General features: G+C 43.5%; 2 protein-coding genes across 7 annotated transcripts in view; both read left to right on the forward strand.

The window, feature by feature from the left end:
- Positions 1–19,732, forward strand: part of DGKD (diacylglycerol kinase delta) — a 98,650-nt gene extending 78,918 nt beyond the window's left edge. Inside the window, exons 19-30 of one of the 3 annotated variants that reach the window (XM_083178227.1) lie at positions 2,376–2,486; positions 2,578–2,674; positions 4,399–4,506; positions 4,596–4,709; positions 6,008–6,142; positions 6,697–6,803; positions 8,424–8,529; positions 10,872–10,964; positions 12,428–12,547; positions 14,288–14,402; positions 16,660–16,790; positions 18,545–19,732. In XM_083178227.1, the coding sequence (XP_083034353.1) occupies positions 2,376–2,486; positions 2,578–2,674; positions 4,399–4,506; positions 4,596–4,709; positions 6,008–6,142; positions 6,697–6,803; positions 8,424–8,529; positions 10,872–10,964; positions 12,428–12,547; positions 14,288–14,402; positions 16,660–16,790; positions 18,545–18,631 (1,324 nt within the window). In that variant the 3' untranslated portion in view covers positions 18,632–19,732. Of the gene's footprint in view, positions 1–2,375; positions 2,487–2,577; positions 2,675–4,398; positions 4,507–4,595; positions 4,710–6,007; positions 6,143–6,636; positions 6,804–8,423; positions 8,530–10,871; positions 10,965–12,427; positions 12,548–14,287; positions 14,403–16,659; positions 16,791–18,544 lie in introns of all 3 variants that reach the window. The other 2 variants (XM_083178226.1, XM_083178228.1) reach the window with 2 other exon arrangements.
- A 1,288-nt stretch (positions 19,733–21,020) lies between these two features.
- LOC146064568 (vitamin K-dependent protein C-like) overlaps positions 21,021–23,085 on the forward strand; it is a 49,286-nt gene continuing 47,221 nt past the window's right edge. Inside the window, exon 1 of one of the 4 annotated variants that reach the window (XM_083178224.1) lies at positions 21,021–21,357. The gene's annotated coding sequence lies outside the window, so the exon portion shown is untranslated. The remainder of the gene's footprint in view (positions 21,358–23,085) is intronic. The other 3 variants (XM_083178220.1, XM_083178222.1, XM_083178219.1) reach the window with 3 other exon arrangements.

Below are 23,085 nucleotides of genomic sequence, written 5' to 3' on the forward strand. Positions count from 1 at the left end.
ATTACACACTACACAGCAGCTTCATTCTATAAGCTAAATACGTCAAAAACTGAGGCTTTACCGTTTAACATGACGCCAAACACACTATCCCGGCTTAAGCAGACTTACAAATACAACTGGAAATCAGACTCTGTCCTTTATCTCGGCATTCAAATATCCAACTCCCTATCCAAGACTACAGAGCTTAACTTCTCACCACTTATAGCCCAAAAAGAATCGCTGACAAAGAGATGGGTAGACTTAGAAATATCATGGCTAGGGAGAATAGCAGCCTTTAAAATGTCAATTTTTCCAAAACGAATGTACCTGTTTCGCTCAATACCATATTTGATTCCCCAGAAAGTTAGCAGCCGGATACACTCCATAATACTAAAATATATATGGAAAAAGAAGCCCCCAAGAATAGCTTATACATGGATTGCTAAACTGCGGAAACTTGGCGGCCTAGGTGTTCCAGATTTGAAAAAATACCAACTTGCTTGCCTAGCTGCCCAAATAAGTGATTGGTCCCTGCCTCAGGGTATGAAACAATGGGTGGACTTAGAGAGACTACTATACCCCTATATCCCCTTAACGGACCTACTGTGGATCCCAACTCAACAGAGACCCCTCTCACGCAATACCCCTCGGGCCATTTCCGACTTACTGAAAGCATGGGACGAGCTGGTACACTCGGGTAGTACACTGGATAAATACTGGATAAATAGCTCCATACGGTCCTCAGGGCCGATAATTCTCCCCCCACCTAATATTTTGGCCAAAATATCTTCTGGAAACTGCAGGGGCTCTATTAAATTCCGGTACACTATAGTTCAAGCAGACCCAATGAATAGCAAATCATCCTCAAAATTGAAATGGGAATCTGATCTGAAATGCTCATTCACCCAGAAACAATGGGAATCAATCTTCACCTCATCACATACCATGTCCAAATGTACTAATCACACGAAAATGCACTTCAAATTGTTACACGGTCTCTATTTCACACCGGTTAAATTGCACAAGATTTGGCCTACAATATCCAATCAATGTTGGAGGAATTGTGGCCAGCTGGGAGATATTTTTCATGTGTTTTGGTCCTGCCCTAAGATCCTTCAGCTATGGAAAAATGTCTTCGCCTTAGCGGCGAAAGTTTTACCTCACTCGATCCCACTATCCCCCGAACTGGCACTGCTCCATATCTACCCGAATAATTTACCCAACACTTGTCATTATGTACTGGGCCATATCCTAATAGCCACCAGAACTGCAATAGCACAAAACTGGAAAACTCCCTCCCCCCCATCTCTCACCAAAATCATTAGGAAGATCCATCACGCTTTCCAGATGGAAACTATAGGACTACCATACTCTCTTAGGGCCAACTCCCCCCTAACCAAATGGTCTAGCTGGCACGACTACTCCACCTCAAGTGAGGGAGATAACCTTCTACTGGAAACTGATTGATATTGTGCGATTGTAAGTTATTGCTCTAATTTCCTTGTCATTTAAGAATGTTATCTTGATGTATAATTATCACTATGACGCTATGTACCTGGACTTTCCCCTCCCCTTGTTCCCCCACCCCTCCCCTTTTTCTCTTTTCTGTACCCCATCCCCTTCCGTGGTTATCGGAACAAAATTCTTAATAAAAACTATTGAAAGGAAAAATAAGCAAAAGTCGCTCACAGTGAACTAGAGACGCAGAGTTGCGACTGTGGGGTGTATTTAATGCTGCCTGCTCGCTGTCACAGCTCGCCCTGTCAGTATTCAACTGACCCCTCCACTCGCTCTGTTTTTTTGGAGCGAGGGGGAATCGGCCTATGCAGCCGCTGAAACAGCGAGACTCGCTGCTAAATGCAGATGGCTTCCTACATTAGCCGCACTGTTTGGGGGAATCCTCGCTGTCCTGTGACAGCGAGGATTCCCCCTGAACGTAGAATAGGGTGAGCGGCCGACGAGGGGGTTAAACAGCGAGGAACGCTTGTTTTCTGCGACCCCCGCCATTTAACCCCCTCACCGGCCGCATTGAATACAAGCCTGTAACTGCAGGTGGCGCACAATGGAACCTGCCACATTGAAAGCTGCAGCAGTCCTCATGCACTAGTGAGCAGTGCGTCATTAGTCCTATGGAGCCTGTTAAAGACTGGCCACTAGATACTCAGCATTCTGTTATAGAGCAAATCTTATTAAGCTGCCAGTGAATATTTATACCATGAAGGTGTCAAACTGTGCAGACATGTAAAATGTGAGTATAGAGGAAGCAATATGAAATTCTGTGTTTTATGTGAAGCCATAGAACTTCTCAGTAATGTAACTCATGGCTCTTTAGGCCCGTGTACACTCTGTAATTTAAGCATCAGCAAACCCCTTCATGCATCTGCTCCATCTCTCAGGGATTGTTACACGGAAAAATGTGTGATGAACAATTACTTTGGGATCGGACTGGATGCAAAAATCTCCTTGGATTTCAACAATAAAAGAGATGAGCACCCCAAGAAGTGTAGGTAAGGCATCGCTACATAAATACACCTGGCAGATTGACCCGTGTGAAATGGTGTACCCGCAGGTTTATATCATATGTCTCCCTGATAATAGGAGTCGCACAAAGAATAGAATGTGGTATGGAGTGCTGGGGACGAAAGAGCTTCTGCAGAGGACGTACAAGAACCTGGAGCAGAGAGTTCTTCTAGAGGTGCCTGCACGCCCCCCTTACTAATCTGTCTCCTCTCGTCTGTCCCTATTTCCCTTCTGACCTCTGTGACCTTTGCACCATTGTGTTGTTTGTATCAGACTTGCCATGAAATTTCAAAAACACATACACCAGTTTACAAAACTAGAAACCCCCTGAATAATTACTATTTCCACACAGAGGAAGTATGATGACAAGTCCTTTATATTTTTCCCTGCAATAGAATTATACACGTAGGGGGGGTATTTAATCCTGGATCACGGCTGTCAATCCATCCCGACAGCCGTGATCCAGGCCCGTTTACGTTTTGCCCAACAGCAAATCGGCAGGCGGGATTCAATGTCCCGTCTGCCGATCGTCGAAAAATGGGCGTGTCTGCGTAAACGGCCATGGATTGTCGATCTGCGGCCGGGATCTCGACAATCCACGGCCGTTATCGGCAGAACGGGCCCGACAGCTTCTGAAGTTGGGCTCATTCTGCCGTGATCCCTCTTCAGTGCTGCCGGTAAAGATCTCCATTTTTTTTAAATTCAGTGCATTCAATTGCAGCAGTGCGTTTGTGTGTACATAGGTCCTGAATCATGTAAAGCAAAAAATCAAGAAACTGGACAAAACCATGTGCACTGCAGGTGGGGCAGATGTAATGTGCAGAGAGGTTTAGAGTTGGCTGGGGTGTTTTGAAACTGAAATAAATTTTAGTGTAAAAATAAAGCTTTCTAACATTTTTGGTCTACGTGCAAAAGCAGAGATTATTCACCCTGCATAGAAAAAAAATTCTATTAACACGTTGCATCATCCCCAACTGCTATGCAACATGGTTTTGTGCTCTTTTGCTTTACTTACAAACCTGAATCAGGCCCATAGTGATCTACATGCAGTCTTTAGTAGCAAAAAAAATCACGCAGCTCCGCAATCCTTGTGCTTGTGTGCGACTGAAATAGGCCCCACGTCTGAAATGGCTGATAACTCAGTGACTTATTCAGCTTCACAGCAAATCCATAGGGTGTCAAAGTCTGGTAACTTTCTTCACATGCATTTGCAGTGTTATTTTATATCCGTCAATTTGTATTTTTTGGGTAGGTTTCTTAAAGCAAAAATAATACATTTTACGATGAAATTTATCTATTTGTTAGGGCTGGTAGCATATATTAGTTGCTATCATATCACTACTATCATAAATGATCATTACCTAGCATGCTTTCCTGCCACTCTCACACAAGGCCAGAGGTGGGCGGTGCTGCATCCGCTCTAGCTCCCATTGGCAGGTGTGATTATATGCAAATGCTAGCTTCAGCCCCTCCCCTTGTGCACTAGCATGTGCCAGAGAGGACATGTGCTGAGATAACCATGTACGCAGTAGCATTACCCATGACCCTCCCATTAACGCCCACATCTCAGTCCGGCCCACAGTGTAGGTGGAGACCGTTTTCCCCCTTGCAAGGAACTAGTAAAATCCCTGACTGATTTTTTGTGAATTGAGTTTTATTCAGTCCACATACACATTACATAAAGCAAAGCACCTCTATGTCTTTGATGCTGATTACGCCGCACATCACACTATATATGTTTATGTAGCTTCCTTGTTTATGATGTGTATGCTCACCTTGCATGTCTCTGTGTCTGTCCCTAACACTGGTTGTGTCTGTCTTTCTTCTTTTAGATGTCTGTCTCTTTCTATCTCAGTGGATGTGCGTGTCTACCTCCTCTTACCCCCATGTCCCCCGCAGTGTGATGGGGTGCCTATTCCCCTGCCCAGCCTGCAAGGAATTGCTGTACTGAACATTCCCAGTTACGCTGGTGGCACCAACTTCTGGGGCGGCAGTAAGGAAGATGATGTAAGTTCTTCAGGGTGAATTAGAGTCAGCCTACATTGTGCAACCTTGGTGTTATTCTGCCCTTACCGTATGTTTCTTCTTGCCATCAGACCTTTGCGGCACCTTCTTTTGATGATAAGATACTGGAGGTTGTTGCTGTGTTTGGCAGCATGCAGATGGCTGTGTCCAGGGTTATCAAGCTGCAGCATCACCGGATCGCACAGGTAACACCAAGCTCACACGGAGTTCTGCAGGGTTAAGGTGCCCATACACTAAGGCGACTTCTCAGAGAGGAGAAGTCGCACGCGATCCACCGTACACACCAGAGGCGGATTTAGACCTCATGGGGCCTTGGGAAAGATGCCAGTTTGGGGCCCTCCCTATAGAATCCATAGGGGCCATATGGGGGCCCCTTGAGACCTGCTGGAACCAAGACAAGTGTCTAGGTTGCTTCGTGGAAAATCCTTACGGTACACTGTATGCAATCCCAGCCAAGTCTGCCGGAAGGATTGGTGATGCAATATATTTATCGTACAGCCCGAGCGATCTTCAGGCACCGATTCGATGCTCACGGAACCGCGCATCGCATCGGATCTGATGTCAAACACATGCGATTTGATCACTTTTCATTTAATTTATCGCCGGAATCATATGAAAAGTGACCAAATCACCGTGGAATCGCCCCAGTGATTGTCAAAGAGAGTGGTCTACTGTATGTCTTGTCACATACGGAGATGTTTTTTCATGAGACTAATTCCTACTTTTGCCCGCCACTGTGTTATTGGAGAAGAGACAGCAGAACCTTGTATATAATAATCATAGACTGGCTGCCCATCTCTGGCTTGTGCAGTGGGCATGTCAGATCAATGTACTGGTCATAACTGTAATGAGCTGGTACTGTTCTGTGCAATGCTGCATTCATTTTGTGGAAGGAATTACGATTAATATATATAAGATAAAACGGCACCAATTGTCTTAACTTGACAAATCACTAGTGACAACTCAATTGAGCAAATTGTTTTATTGGTGGGTATTTCTAAATGAGCAGACACATGCATGTTGTAGTCCTGTACTAAGCAGATTTACACTGAGTCAGACCCCCATCTACAATGAGCAGTTTTGGCCATTCTGTTGTGCAGATAAGTTTATATCAAGCATGTCCAAACTATGGACCTCCAGCTGTAGTGAAACTACAAGTCCCATCATGCCTTGCCACCGTTTTGCTATTAGGGAATGCTAAAACTATGGCAAGGCATGATGGGACTTGTAGTTTCACAACAGCTGGAGGGCCATAGTTTGTCATGCCTGGTTTATATGTTGCATGTGCTTCTCTCCCGATATTTGAGCTGGAGTTTTATACTGATTGTTATTTTCATCACTAAAATGTATTCCAATCAAAAATTTTTCAGTTCTTTGGTTGAATGTGAAGATATTATTATCATTTATAACTTTAGTGTTGTCTGATGTCTTACTAGACTAATTACTTTGTGGTTTTGCACATTAATATACGGTTCTTTTTTAGTGTCGGACAGTGAAGATCACGGTGCTAGGAGATGAAGGAGTTCCTGTGCAAGTAGATGGTGAGGCCTGGGTCCAACCCCCAGGTTATATCCGTATAGTGCACAAGAACAGGACACAGACGCTTACCAGAGACAGGGTAAAGTTGTTGGCAGTTTTTGCACATGTGACTACAAAAAGTTACAGCTGTATATGAGTAACATATTGATTCAGTTCTTTTTTGCTTATTAATATCAATAATTCCACAAAGGACCTTATTCTGGTTCACTCCTTCTGGCAAATTCCTTCTCAAATGGACAAAACCATGTGCACTGCAGGTGGGGCAGATGTAACTTGTGCAGATAGAGTTACATTTGGGTGAGTTATTTTGTTTCTGTGCAGGGAAAATACTGGCTGCTTTATTTTTACATTGCAATAAAGATCTCACTTTGAAGTAAAACCCCACCCAAATCTAACTCTCTCTGCTCGTTACATCTGCCCCACCTGCAGTGCACATGGTTTTGTCCATTTGAGAAGGCATTTGCCTCTGCGAGTGAACCAGAATAAGGGTGAAAATGTCTGGGTTCTTACACTTCTCTATGCAAATATGTGACAACTCTGTTTAATAAATCCCTCATTTTATCTTTTTCTAAGGCCTTTGAAAGTACATTAAAGTCTTGGAAGGATAAGCAGAAATGTGAGCTTTCCCGACAGGTTTCCTCTACCCTCTCGCCGACTTCTTTGCACCCTGACGCAATGTCTGATGAGGAGTCAGCGCAAGTGTCAAAATTTGGCCATGCTGCTGGTGCACTCATTCATAGGTGAGCGTTCTTTAGGAACATGTAGAGGTTCCTTTGTGCAGGAAGGTATAACCTGGAAATGGAACATGTAGAGGTTCCTTTGTGCAGGAAGGTATAGCCTGGAAATGGAACATGTAGAGGTTCCTTTGTGCAGGAAGGTATAACCTGGAAATGGAACATGTAGAGGTTCCTTTGTGTAGGAAGGCATAGCCTGGAAATGTGCATGGCTTTATTAATAGAAAGCACCAGCAGCATTTACTATAAATAGAGTGCACCCAGTGAATATAAAGTGTTTGGTATTTGTAACTCAAAAGGATAGCCCAAATGGCAGCCATTGGTAAGGAGGGTGGTAGCCTCCAAACTATGGAAAGTATACCATACAGCAGGCATTCCAAACCACGGTCCTCAAGGCACACCAACAGTGCAGGTTTTTGTGATATCCAGGCTTCAGCACAGATGGTTTAATCAGAATCCCTCAGATACTAATTAAGTCACCTGTGTTCAAGCCTGGATATCTACAAAACCTGCACTGTTGGTGTGCCTTGAGGACCATGGTTGGGAATGCCTGTAGGGTTCCACTACTTCAATGATAAATTAACTACTTCACGTGTTATATTGCTATGGGCAACCAATCAGAAACTACTTATTTATTTAGCACCCTCTAGAAGATAGTAGACAGGTTCTGATTGGTTACCTTTAGCAACATCACATGTGAAGTAGAATACACATTTTAGTAAATTTCCCCCATAGGGCCTAATGCAATAGGGTTTGAGAACCAGAAAGTGGGAGATTTTGGCAGGTTAGGGGTGGAGCGGGGAGGTGGGGGAATGTGGCGGGGGGGGGGGGGGGGGGGGGGGGGCTCCGTTGTAAGGGGACGCACGTGCGTCTTGTGCCTGTGTGTCCCCTTTCGAAGTCTGGCGGGGGGCTGGTGCGTGGCGAATCCACCGCCAGTCCCTGCAATAATGAAAGACTCTCCATCTGTAGTTATTAGCAAGACTATGCTGCACATTTCAGAACAAAGGTTGGGACTATAGTCATTATCAGGACTATGCGGTACAGTTCAGAACAAAGGCTGGGACTGTAGTCATTATCAGGACTATGTGGCACAGTTCAGAACAAAGGCTGGGACTGTAGTCATTATCAGGACTATGCGGCACAGTTCAGAACAAAGGCTGGGACTGTAGTCATTATCAGGATTATGCTGCACAGTTCAATGTGTCTTTTTTTAATAATGTATAATAAATGTTACCAGTTTCCACAGAGTCATAAAATGAGTTAGAATTGGAGAGGTCCAGTAACTGAGTGCTGAGTCATGAAAATCCAGAATGCAGATGATATAGACCAGTATTGTGGTGCGCCTTCCTAGAAAAGGTTATTGGGTAAAGCTAGCCTAATGCGTTTCCTCTCCCACCAGTGACTTCATCATAACCTGAAATCAAAAGTATAATAAAAGTGGTGTTGAGAACAAGGATGGTTATTGTATTTTGGAGTTCTGACTTTCTCTCAAACCAGTTGAATGGTCTCAGACCTTATGGACTTTGAATAGCTTCATAACCTACACTTTGATTGCAAGATACATTATTTCATTAGTGAACAAAAGTGAATGCAGTGAAATAAATCTATTTGTCACTGTGTTTGCAGCATTAAAGAAATAGCCGTTTCCCACCAGTGCATGGAGCAGGAGTTGGCCCATGCAGTCAATGCAAGCTCAAAGTCCATGGAGAAGGTTTACAGCAAGAACTCTGAGGTAAAGTCTCATTGTTTGTGTCCTGTATTTATCTGCTTCTAGTACCGTATAGTTGCCACACACACATAGTCAGCCGCATGGTTCTTCCTGTGTAAATTTGCCATGGTGCAGGCTGTAGCTTCTGGCCTGCACTAGATTCTTGGGGACTGCTTTGTGATATCCCACTGTTCTTGTGTCCTCCTGTGTAACACATAGGATAAGAATGAATTACAGAGGTACTAATTTGAATTGTTTGTCTGACGCTGGCTGTCACAATCCTAGGTGTAGCAATTCCCCAGATACCCCAATCTGTGAATCGCTGCCACGTGACACTGTTACCGAGAACTGTGTCGTGCGGTAATTTCATTGCGGTTACTGCCACCAACCAGAGTAACCCAAGGCAAAATCTGGCTCTTTCCTGCACACAAATTCATTAATATTTAAACAAATTAGTAACGCCTCTTGAGGCCTGGGCTGGATAACAATGGAAACCAGAACTGAAATTAAAATTATTTCATTTCAGTCAAACACTTCAAAGCTTATGTTACAGAAAAGTATGTTACTAGATATAATGGTAGAAAGTAAATACAATTTCAAGAAAATAAAAATTGGGAAATAAAGTTCAGATCACCTAGTCAGGGTTGAACAATGGCAGAAGTGAGGACTCTCCCATGAGTGATGTATTTAAGAACCCAAACTACACCCTCTTGACAACTTTCTTGATAATTGTCTCTTCCTGGATTCTAGGGTAATTCGTTTTCTACCTCTATGTTTGTTTGTTACTACCCAGTTTGTTTTATCACTGTTGTTTCCAATTGTAAAGCACAACGGAATATGCTGCGCTATATAAGAAACTGTAAATAAAAAAATATATTAAGTGTCCCCTGCTTGACTTCAAAGGAAGCTTGACTACTCTAACACAAAGTATTTTTACATACCAACACAAAGGACAAATACAGGTTATTTATTAATACAATATCATTTACAATTATTTATCAATACAATATAATTTGCAGTTATGCTCATTATGATGTCAGAATGGGGTTTGATCACTACATTGGCTCGCCTCTATGTTGGCCTGTGTCATAGCAAATGGGAACTGTGGCAGGTGTGGAGTCAAAGGATCAAAAGGTCATCTCTCTCCTGAATCTCAAGAGTCATCTTCAATTTATTTTATTAAATGCTGAAAAACATCTAAAAAGTGAACGGATTCCCATGACCCCCAAAATTGGGGTCAAAGCATACAACAGACCTTACATAATTGGAATATTTATACTACCTTAGGTTTAAAGAAGACTTAGGAGGAACTGTAATAGCCTGTGGGAAAAATTTACTAAGATGTGACTGCTATTTCACATGGGATGTTGCTATAGCAACCAATCAGAATCTATTTATTTAGCAGCTTATAGAAGATAACAGATAGTATCTGATTGGTTGCCCATAACAACATCCCATGTCAAATAGAATTCTCATCTTAGTAAATTTCCCCCCTGTGAATCTGAACAATATTTTAAAGTGGCAATCATTTAACAGACAAAACCATATTGGTGTAGCTTTTAAATTATTGCCACTTTAAATCATCAGACAGACTCACCGGGCTCTCCTACAAGTCGCAGCGTGTTACATTTCCCCCTTAATGAACAGTCTATTTAATTTAACTTAATTTTTATAATTTGCGCCTGATATACCATTGGTATAATTTGGCATGTAAAATAGATATCGAGAGCTTCAAAACCGTCCGAAGCTCCAAAACTCTCTGTGCTGCAGAAATAATTCACAAGAACTCCACATAACCATGAGAAACATAATCTTCACCGGATTGTAGAGAAGGCCTAGAGCAGACTCAAATCCCAAGGTGAAATAGGAGAATTTATGGAATCGGCCTTGTCTACCTCCATTATAAGGAGCTGTCATCCTGACAGGCTACACTTAAGTTTCTGCATCTGTCCAAAGAATTCTTGATACAAGTATAATAATACATTGGTTGTAGCCATCCAGTAGTAACTCAGGCACACTCCCTTTATCAGCCCTGACAAATAGGGGCAAAGAAATAGCACCAAGTGAGCCTGCCAGATTGGGCGTAGAGATGGATAGTATTGCAGGCCTCTGAGGCCTGCCTGTACTGCAGTACCACAATTCTGACAGGGAGATGGTGCGGTACTGTTGGTACAGTGCTTCCTCAGGATCCCCCAACCACCAGACCCTAGTATTGTGCTGATAGAGGCTTTTGTTCTGTTCACCATTCGCCCAGGACTCTCGCCCTCTTCTGGCCTGTCCGCAGGAAGTAAATCATTTGTTGCACAATTTAGGATTTTATATTTTCCCATGCATGTAATGATTTCCTATTGTCTGTCATGTTGCAGGGTCTGTGCTGCAGCCATGTTATGGAAATGGTGACAAATGTCCGCGCATTACTGAATGAGACAGAGCTGCTACTCACAGGGAAGATGGCTTTGGTGGGTAATGACAAAATGTACATGTTATGATGTTGTACTTGTGAAGCTGGACTAATTTTTTTTTTTACAATTCTAATGTGAAGTATATGCTAATCCTTATAGTACTGCATTTGTTTGAAATTGTTTATGTTACCAGAGTAGTCGTTACTACATTCCCATAATGCTATAGGAACATGTGCATGCCCAAATATATTACAAAACTACTACTCACATATAACGCTATTAACGAGCTACACCAACATATATCTCTTATGTCAAAATATCTCCCAACTCGACCTCTCCGCTCTTCACAAGATCTGCGTCTCTCATTCACACCCATTACCAGATCCCATTCACAATTGCAGGACTATCATCGGGCAGCACCCGCCCTATGGAATGCCCTTACCTTGCATAATAAAACTCTCCTCCAGCCTCTGAAATTTTAAGCGTTCCCTGAAAACTCACTTCTTCAGGCAAGCTTATCAAATTCCTGAACCGCCCACATAACCTTCAAAAGCTTTCATTCTAATTTCATCCCATCAGGACTGTTCTTTGTAATCTGTTGGGACATATACAGTATGCTATAGATAGTCCCTATCCTTGTGTATCCTTCCTCTTTCTCTATAGAGTGTAAGCTTGCGAGCAGGGCCTTCCTTCCTCTATGTCTGTGATTACCCAGTTTGTCCTATCACTGTTGATTCCAGTTGTAAAGTGCAACGGAATATGTAAATTAAACAAATGAAATACATTATTACAGTTGTATACAGGAGGTAAAAATGTACTGTTGCTCTTTCAGAAAGGCCGGGGGACACTGGACCATGGGATTGCAGGTTGGGGCTAGAGCTGCTGTATTTTTAAAAGTTAGCTCCTCCCCCTTGCCACCCCAGATTTCCAGTCTTCTTTTGGTGCCTCATGGAGTAGGGCAAATTGAGGGAACTGCTATGCAGGCTTATGGTACATTAGTTATTTTATTTTTATTTTAAAGTTTCTCTGTTTATTTGTAGATAGGGTGGCATATGTAATAGCGTCCGAGTTCGGCAGGGGTACAGGATGCCAGCCAAACTCGGATGTTTTTTCAAAAGGGCCAATCCATTTACAAAGTATGGAAAATCATCCGGCAAACTGAGATGCTATTACATATGTGACCAGCGTCTTGCTTTTGAGACTACTGAAGCTGTAGGGAGCCAGAGGGATCCCTCCTTCCCAGCTGTGTGCAAGTCCTAACTGCAGAACACAAGCAGACAAGTTTGCAATATCTCAACCTGTTTCTTGGGATTTCTTTAATACACAGAGTAATTAAACAGATTTGTTTTACGATGAGCGGATTTTCCAGTTCTGGATTCAGTACATAGCTATTTATGAACAATACTTTCTATAGCCTGGCCAGGAACAGGAAGTGCACTTTTAGGGGTGCTGCTCATTGGACTGTGTATGATGGAAGACTGGATTACCTCTCTCTGAGTTCCTACATTATCTTCCTACAGCTACTCGATCCTCCTCAGAAAGAGCAGCTGCTGACATTACTCAGTGACACGGAAGATGAGTTGCGGAAACTTGCTGACATCCCATGGCTGTGTCAGAGCGCTGAGCCTGGGGAAGAAGAGGTGAGTTATGGTGCAACAAAAAACTACTGTAACAATTGACGGAAAACTAATTTGCCAATCGCAGCTTAGAACTGTCTGCAGTCACAAACTATATGCAGATTTCTAACACTTTGCCGCGTGCAAATGAGCAGATTGCAAACAGGGAATTCTGTTGGAAGAACAGTAAAGGAGCCCATCACGCTCCGTTGTGTCCGGCTCCGTTCTGTACTATACGATGCGCGCTCCATACTTTTTGTACTAGCTACGCATCGGATCGCATTGCATGCACAAGGCATGCGAAGTGTACTATTTAAGTTCCAAACGGACCGTGTATGGGGACCTTAAGGGCGTGTTAACGTAATTACAAATGTATACATACCTGGAAAGTTCTCCAGTATGGCTTATGAGCCAGACTCATTAAATGCAAAAAGTAATTATGTGTCTGGCACAAACAATGTTGCCATACAAGTGGAGCAAATACATTTATATTATTTCTCTGCATGGTAAATACTGGCTGCTTTTGCATGTAGCCCACAGATGTTAGGCAGCTTTATTTTTACGCTGCAGTTTAGATTTCAGTTTTAGGCGCTATTTGCAGATGATTATGGACAATGATGATGATGATAGCCGGATCCAGCAAGCAAATTCTGCTTTTTTTTTACTTTTCTTTTCTACAGAAGTTGTAGGTTGTTTATTGCTGTATTAGAGAGATTTTTGCTGTCAAAACAATGCTGAATGCCAAATGTCATTGTTACACATAAGGGAAGTGGTTGGAAACATACAAGTAACTCTGGCATATGCATCTGTGATGTGGGCATTACACCAGTTTCAGCGCTTATGGGTGACATCTCATTGTACATGCCCTGGTTTTCCCAGCGTAACTTAAAACCGGGTTGTACCTCACTCTGCATCATTCCCTAAGCGACATTTGCTATGGCTTCCAAAAATGAAAAGCGGTACCCATAGTAACCAACCAGATTTTGCCAATCATTTTCAATGATGCAATTGACAATTTGAAAGCTAGAATCTGATCAGATTATATGGGCAGCACTCACCACTTTAGTAAATCTACCTCTTATTATTTGAGAGAATTACGGTAGCTCCCGTCTAAAGTGACCGTGAGCTAATCCAACCAGCATTCTCTATTGTACAGTATGAGACTAGCTGCATTTAATGGTTTCTCTCGTGCTCTTGATAGTCAGGATTCCAATGGTCAGTAGACCGACGTCAGAATCCCGACTGTTAAAGCCCTACTGTCAGGATCCCAACTTACAGGGGCCATTCTTCCTCTTGGGGGTCCACGACTGCCATAGACGGAGAATAAGACTTATGGCGAGGGCAGCGAGCCCACATGGGGCTTTGATGCGCTCGCCCCCGATTGGAATCCTGGCTATTGGGAGGTCATACCACACCCCGAAGTGCCAGGTGTGCTGAAGTTAAGACATGCCCGCTCTTGGGACCCCCTTAGGAGAGCACTGACAGAAATCCACCCTAAGTGCGGACCTCGGGGCTGGTCGCCCAGAACTGTTGAATGAGCTCCTGGCCAGTTTAGATGGGAGCTAATGCTTTCAAACAAATACATCTCGTCTAAGCTGGCAGCACCATTCCATAAGTGCCAGTGTAGAGTACATTGTACTGTAATACCTTATGTTTTCTTCCTTTTGTTGTATCCTATTCCCCTGTAGTGCTATATTTGTGTATGTAGACATAAGTAAAATGGAGATATCTCATGCTTGTGTACTTGACTTGACTTCTTCTCAGGGTGCCCTAGATTACTCCAAACTTAGGCGCAGCAGTCGCTTTAGGCTGGTCAACAAGTTCAAGAAGGAGAAGAATGTTAAGAACAAAGAGACCCGGAGCAGCACGGGGCCGCCTGGTAAATTCACGTGTTACAGTACCGCTAGAGGTCATGGGATATATTTACCAAAGCTTCAATGTTGCTCATAGCAACCAATCAGATTATGTCTATCAATTTCTATGATGCAATAGAAATATGATGGACAGAATTTGATTGGTTGCCATGGGCAACGTAATTTCTTTTCATTTGAGCTAATGTTATTCACAGTTATATAGAATGGGGGAATATTTGAAATGGACAAAAAAAGATACACTGGAGAAAATGTAACCCATAGAAACCAGACATTAGTATTAAGACATGGAAAACGTGTTCATATATGTACATACATAAGCACTTATTATATAAGAAAGCCACAAGATAATGCTGACACACAGACGTGACTGCAAAAATTCAACATCAACTTGGGTTCAGAAAAGTGTCATCTCGAAATCCACCACTAGAGGGAGTTATATAAAAAGAAAAGAGAGAATCCAGAGATTCGTGCGTCCTATAACAATACAAGCAGATATTATCAGATTAAAGTAATACAGTAGGCAATGTTACTATTCTCTTTTCCCAGTGACCCAGTAACAATATCAGCTTGTAATTTCATTGTAATGCGCAGTAGTGGTTCTCCGTTACAGTATCTCTTTGGCATTTGTCAGTCCTTATGCCATTGATCTACAACTGCAAGGTATGTTCTGTAAAGTCAGACTGGGTGTAGTATGATTAGTCCCATTTCTTCTGTTACTTGTCTGGACCTGCTTCGTATATGTAGCATGGACAGCATGTCTTTTTATCTGTGTTGCCGAAGTGGGAGAGTGCTAATCACCCTCTTTGGCGCAGTGCACTCGCCCTCTTGCGGCTGTGCCTGCTGTCGTAGTCCGCCGCTTGTACAGATTATGCGAATCACCAGTGGCACTCACTGCTTTTTGAGAACAGAAAAAGGTTCTTATCTTTGGTTTGCGCAATCTCTGGCTGCCGGGACATTGCTTTGTATCCGGCAACGGCAGCTGCAGGTGTTGACATTGATAGCTGCAGTTGTCAGAACAGTCCGTTCCACATCAGTAATAAATCTTGCAGATAGGACGCCGATAATGACGGGAGCACTTATCCCCATCCCCGTCCCCGTCGTTTAGCACATCACCCCTCATTAATAAATGGGGAATCAGTATCTGCCGCATATAACATGCACAGATACCGTTAAACCCCGTAACGGAGGATCATACATCTACCCCATGGAGTTTTGTTGAGTGACTGAGGCTAGAGTTCAGGCAAATAATCCCACATATTTGTATATCGATGTGAACATTGTACTGTGGTGTACAAACTCCACATTTGTTTTGTCCCACTGCTATCACTTATTCAGTAAGTTGTGAGGTCATTTCCCATCTCTAATACCAGTGATTCCAAATATTATTGATATGTTCTTTAAATACATGTTCATGGGAACTACTTTGAAATGAAAGTATAATATGTAGACGGTTTGGGGGAGATGTACTAAGCATTGGAGTGAAATAGAGTGGAGAAAGATAAAGTAGCAGCCAATCAGCTCTTAACTGCTGTGTTTGAAAAATGACAGCTAGGAACTGGTTGGCTGGTGGCTTATCTCAATCCATTTTCTCCCTAGTACATCTGCCCTTTTGTCGTTACATACTTAAAAGATCGGATGCGAAGCGACATTGAAGTGCGATGTCCATCGCATCCGATTGCATCTTATGGTGCAAAAAGTGCCCACTTTCAGTACCCGATGTCGCCTGCTACCTTGCAATGGCAAATTGGGTGCTTGAAGAGGGCGGCATGTATGGGGGCCTTCAGTTACACAAATGTGTAAATATATATAACACACTAGCAATGGGAAGGCAATCCTGCTGTTAGATTTACCCTAACTGTGTCCCTTCCAAGGCTCCTGGGTTACTGCTGAGTGAATTGTCTCTCAATATAAAAACCCATGAAAAAAAAAGCTTGAATGTTTCCCAATGCAGTTTAGATTTGGGTCCACTGTGTTAGCGGGAACTGAAACTTAATAAAAGATGGCTGAAGGTAGCAATTTCAATATATCCTCATGTAAAATGAATATTGGGTCACACCTGTCGTGAAGATCAAGCAAAGAAAAATACTGCAGCTAGACTTCCATGTAATACTGTATATAAGTGTGTACTGTGTGGCCTTCTCTGGGTTCTTTATCTTGTAATTGGATTTCTCTGCTCTGGGCTGTGGGGTAATCCTTTATCTTGGGAAGTGGTTTTCTTTTGCTTTGGGATGTGGTTTCTTACTGAGGGACTTTCTTTGACAGCTCACCTTTGGGGGACGGAGGAGGTGTCTCTTTGGTTGGAACGTCTCAGTCTGTCTGAGTACAAGGAGGTCTTTACTCGCCATGACATCCGAGGTTGTGAGCTCCTACATCTGGAGCGCCGAGACCTCAAGGTATCTCTCACAGATGTCCGACCCAAAGTGGAATCTGGTCCTCCTCTGCTCTGTATTTACTGTATGCTCATTGTTCTCTCTGTGCAACCAATCATTGTCCTTGTGCACGCCTACTCGGTCGCTTCTCTGTATCCTCATTCAGCATCTCATCTGCCAGATCTCAGTTACCTGCTTCCAGCCATGGCATGTTCTGTACTACACTTCTGTTCCTTACCATATATTTGTATCACGCATGCAGTCATAGCCAGCTACTTCCCTCCACAGTTATCTACATCCTACTACCAAATATATCATGTTCTCTGCTGCCTGCAGTCATACTATACTATAGCATGTCCTATTATAAGCTCTCTCATCAGCCAGTTCTCTATACCCTATAATGAAATGCTGCCACTACTTACAGCCTGTTTACTGTGCCCAAATATAATCACTATGACCCTACCTAACTGTGCAAGCAATGAGCGGTCCTTCAGCTGTTGATGAACTACACATCCCAGCATGCCTTGCCTCAGTTTCAGTATGGCCAAATAGCAAAACTAAGGCAAGGCAAGACATGCTGGGAAGGCCGTTTATTGCCCACCCCTGCCCTACACCATCATAATCCTCTCTGCTAGTTCTCTGTACTCTGCAACCATAGCATGTCATTATTACCAGCATCACCTAGTACCATAGTGCACTGCACATATATAGCACCCTACTATGTGCTACTCTACCAATGCAATGTGTATGCGTGTAGCCTATGATGCCACCAGTGAGTCCTGTTACCTGCCAATTAGAATCCTATTCAACTTGTTGCAAGGCTTTTCAGTTGACCTTTTAACCTGTGCTAGCCAGTTATGTAGCTCAGCTTCCAGTCACCAACTACATGACCTGTATAGGAGGGAGATTGTCATAATTATTTTCATCCTTGATGATGGCTAAACTGCTATGGCTTTGTTACCTTACATACAGCACACTTTGGGGGGGTATTCTATCTTGGATCCCAACTGCCAGAACGTTCTGACAGTTGGAATTCTGGCCTGGTTTTCGCTCTGCTCGACATTCGTCTGTTGAGTGTCAAAAAGTAGGCTAGTCAGCAAAAATGGCCGTGGATTGTCAAGAAACGGCAGTGAATTCGACAATCCACGTCCGTTTCGGACAAAACAGATACGACTTGTTTTGAAGTCGGATCTGTTTGGTCGACATCCGCCTTCAATGCTGTCGGAAACGGCAGCATTGAATAGGCAGTGGCCGCTATTTCCCCTGTCGGAAATAGGGCCCTACATTGAATACCCCCTTTGTGTGTGTGATAGGTCTACAGTAACCGGCCGACAGCAAACCATAAACAATATCTATTTATAGATTATCTAAGTAGCCTCCCTTAAATCTGTATATTGATGGAAAGGGTTGTAGATAATATCCGCTAAAATAAGTATGACGATAATCTGATGCTGCGTCCGATCACAGGAACCGCCACGAGGCATCTATCTACACAAGACACCTCCAGCAGTATTAACATATTACCACACAGCAGCTATTGAGCATTCTGCTGGCATCTATAAATCAGGCCCATAGCTAGTGACAACCTTTACAATACATTTCATATGGTAAAGGTTTAGCCTAAAATAAAAGAACAACAAAAACACATGAGCCTTGCAGCGAGTTGAATGCCCCACTTCTGTAAGCTCACCTTTTTACGATGACATTTCCTGCATGGGAACTACTCTCCCAGTATTATACATACCATGCGTAGATTGTAAACTCTTTTTGTTCTACAGGAGTTGGGTGTGACAAAAGTGGGCCACATGAAGAGAATCCTCCACAGCATTCGAGAGCTGAGCCCCCCTCCTGTCAGTGCGGACTAGGGTCTGTCTTCACAGCATGCGTGGCCCAGTCCGCGTGAACATTTGAAGCACAGGCCTCTGCCCTACATGTGGCTGCATCAGTTAGTGACTTGTAAGAGCAGCAGCTAATCTCAGAAGGGTTCTGAGCATCATGGCAGCCTGTAATATGCAGGCACCTCGAATCCCTTGCAGCCAATCACAAATGAGCCATGGGAATTTCTGCAGCCAGTCACGGGAGAGGTGTGTCCAGGGTATGGATACAGCAAGGGTTTTAGCTAATTTATATGGAAACTTTTGAAGCCAGATTTTTTTTTTCTAGAAACCACGAAAGTCAATTGTGATTGAAGTAGACTTTCTCATTGATGTGCTACCTCGTGTGGCTTTGGACAAGCAACGCATTGCTACCATGATGTGAGCGCTTTACAACCCATCAACAAGCAGATGCTCACTCTCTGTCCTTTGCTCAAAGACTCTGAGACCATGGTAACTGAGCTGGGCCTATAATGGTTTCCTCACACATGTAATGAACGTTTGATGACCGTGGAGTTTCTCTACGTTGTGTTGATGTGGATGCGCTTTTCTCAGGCTTTGTGTGTAAATTGTTTGGTGTGTAGGTAGATATTCCCGATGTTGTGTAGAAGTATTCTAATGGTGGTCCATTTGGTGTTTTTGTATAAATCCAGCTGTGAGGTGAGACCATTGCTACATCCCACTCCGGTCTATGATCAAAAGATTGTTTACATTTCTAGGTACATTTATAAAGCAGGAAGCCATCTGCCCTATAATATGCTTCTGGCCAACCAGAGCGTTGGGAACCGCTCTCTGTGGAGACACAATGAAGGGCTTGTTTCCTGAAGCTGCATTTGGATAGTGGTTCTAGGTGTCCGCATCCAATTCCTCTTTCTATCCTGGGCAGGTCCCTTCCCCGCTTCTGTTTATTAATGGGGGACGGATGAAAACTTTGGAACCCTAGGATAAAGCCTGACAACCCCGCCTGTGTGTATTTATTCTCCCATGCCTTCCTGCGGTCCTTCCCCATTTCCAAAGTGTTGTTAATGCTTGTAAATAGCAATATTGTAAAATTGGTTTCTGTTCTAACAGTAAATGATGTTTTAACAATGATTTTCGCCTTCTTTATTGACTGTAGAATTTATGTATATACTGTATATACTCTAGGGGCTGATTTATCAATAAGTTTTATTCTACACACATATACACACACTGCCCAAACAAAAGTGTTGGACAGTACTGCAAGAGGCTGCACTCATGGGAAAAGCTCTGATATTAGCTGCCCGGGGCTCTACATCACTCCTGCAGAGCTAGACTGCGACCCCTCTCTCCAACAGCTGCACATTGTCAGAGCCCTTGTGCCCCTCCAAAAATGTCCAGTGCCTTATAGGAGACAGAGGTGCATACAGCCCTACCCGATGTGCCGGATTCTGAGAGAGCTGGCATGGTGTGTTCACCTACCCTCAGGCAATGAGCATATAGTCCCCTGACAACCAGCAAGAAAACCCTGGCAACAAGCAAGAAACCACTGGCAATGAGCATGTAACCTCTGCGACTGAGCATGAAATACCTGGCAATGAGCATGTAGGGTGGAAAGACCTACTACTTATTATGTGTGTAAGGGACACTACATGGACATTATGTGTGTAAGCAGCACTACAGGGGGCATTGTGTGTAAGTGCCACTAAAATGCCATGGGGGGGGTGTGCAAATTTTATAATTATTCCTAGGTGTGTATAGTGTCACCTGGAAGTGCCAGGAACACTGGCACCGTCAGGAGAAGTTGCAGAAAACTGCATCTTTTGCCATGTAACCCCTGGCATCGAGTAATTGGAAACCTTACTGTGGGGCATAATTTGGAAGGGGCATTTTTGTGTGTGGGACATAAAATGGTGTCAGTTGCATATTGTGTAAGGGGCATTACAGTGTGTGGCATAATGTTTAAGAGGCATTACAATAAGAAGGTAAAATGACGTACCATGTCACTTAGCTACTCCTCTGCAGTTAGAATCCTAAAAGAAATACTAACCTGGTGGTCATAATAATTTGGCCACTCTGTAGACCAGGGGTAGCCAACTCCAGTCCTCGAGAGCTACCAACAGTTCATGTTTTCCAGATCTCCTCACAGAATCACAAGTGAAAGAATTAGCTCCACCTGTGGATCTTTTAAAAGGTGTCCGTAATGAGTGCACCTGTGTACCTGTGAGGTGACCTGGAAAACGTGAACTGTTAGCTCTCGAGGACTGGAGTTGGCTACCTCTGCTGTAGACTATTGTTTTTGCTGGAGTTGAAAAAAGTGGTCACATGGTACAGATCAAAGAGTCACACAATGCACATTGCACCTTTAAAGTGTGTTTGACAAACAAACTGGGAGTACCATCCAGCACAAATGACAATGAGTCCCCTTGCTCTGTAGAGCTTCCAATGAGCAGGAAACAGGAAAAGGTCCCACATCTTGTTTCTAGCATTTTACTCCAGTCTGTAGACTTTAAGCTCAACCTCACTTTTACGTCACATTTTTTAATTTGTGTCACTCGGAGGGTTGTGTGCAGCATATACTGCCTGTTACCCTTGGACACTGCCTTTTGTTTGTACAAAGAGACAGAGTCAATATTTGAGAAAATTTGGATTCACTGTGAATGACTGGTTGAGGAGTCCTAAAGCAGATGCAACGGGTGAAACCGATGAAGTCCAGTGACCGCTGCAGAAGTCTGGGGGAGCTGTGCAGTGAGGGAACTGTAAGTTAAACATTACATACACTGATTGGGCTTAAAACTTTTGAACATAGTTTATATTAGCATGTGTGTGTGTATATAAGCTCCTTAGCCTATTATACAAGATAAACAACATTACCATAACATGTATCTGCCACAGGATTGCACTGACACAGATGAAGCCGTACATGTAATATTACTACACCCTCATTAGATAATGTAACAACTAGGAATTAAAAAAAAAAAGTAACCGTCAATGATGAAGCATTCCAATCTAAAAAAAAAAAATCTATTCATAATGTCATCTCCAAGTGCCATGTCGGTGGCACTCGGGAGGGGGGGGGATTGCGGTGGTGACTGTGACAGTGCCTCTCACAGTCACCACCGCTCATCACTGGTGTAAGGTATCCAAGCTCCAGCAGAACAGGCACACCGCATATGGGGGCAGACTGAAAAGGGTCTACCCACTAACATGCCGGGAAAAGCCTGCGGTGTAAACCCAGCATTTTGCTGGATAAAGGATTTAATACAGTCATAGCACATAGGAAGTGTACAATGGTGCTTGCTGAGTTCTGGACCGGACGCTTTGTGGACAATGTAAAATATTAGCTATGCCAAGATCTCACAAATGTTACTGCATGTCTGCATTATGCATGTCTGGCGGCTGTAAATATACAGTACTTCAGTTAATGCATACCTCCCAACTTTTTGGCGCAAAAGGAAGGGGCAGATCCTCTGGAAGAGAGATATAGGGCGGTATTCAATGAGGCTGATTCGCCAGGTTTTTATTGCGATTTTGTGCTGTAAGGCGAATTTTTGACTAAAACGGTGAATCACCCTATTCAATGACCAGATGGCGAATACATTTCAAGGTTTTTTTCGCCATGATTCACCGAGTAGCAATCGCTATCTTTTTATGGTGAAGTGAAATGTGAACTTTTAAAATAAAGTGTTTTGTTTTTTTACATTTAGTGTCAAAAAATCAGGGATTTTATTCTGAGGAGGGGCATGCTATTTTTATTCATGTGCTGTAAGCACATGAATATATATTTAATTTGAAAAAATATATATATTTTTTTTACACAGACCAGCCAGCAGGGGACCTGAGCCATGCCGCTCATTAGATATTCATATATTCACTGCACCCGATCATTACATATGCATGATCGGGTGTAGTGAATATACCCGGTCCCCTGCTGGCACCCCCGGGGGGCTGCCTGGCACCCGGGGAGCCCACCTACCCCCCCCCCCCCCAAACGTTCTGGGGCAGGCCGCCGTCCTCGGGCTCCCTGCGGCATCGCCGCAGGAGTTAAAATTCGCCAGTCAGGAGCAGCGAGCCCCTGACTCGTTGAATACTGGAGCCGGCGAGGCTCCAGAACGCAGCGAGCAGAGGCGAATGTGCAGCGAATCCTAAACAGGATTCGCTGCACATCTCCAAAATGCTCATTGAATACTGCCCATAGTCATGTCATTTCAGGGGTGTGGCTAGCGCTTCCCAAGCAGCTGGGCGGCCCTCAGCTCCCTCTCTGCACTGAATAGATGCTGTGGGCATGTTCACAGCATATATTCAGTGATCACCGCAGCTGTGATCACCGGCTCCCCCATCTGCCACACCACCTCCGCCCGGCACCCACAGGACAGTCTCCATTACCAGGACAGTCCTGCTGTAATCGGAACAGTTGGGAGGTATGGGCAATAATACAAATACAATTGCTATTCATTTTATTTCATTTGCAAACAATTCCACAAAGC

This window comes from Crinia signifera, chromosome 3 (assembly GCF_055691185.1).
Source record: "Crinia signifera chromosome 3, ASM5569118v1, whole genome shotgun sequence".
Classification (NCBI taxonomy): Eukaryota; Metazoa; Chordata; class Amphibia; order Anura; family Myobatrachidae; genus Crinia; species Crinia signifera.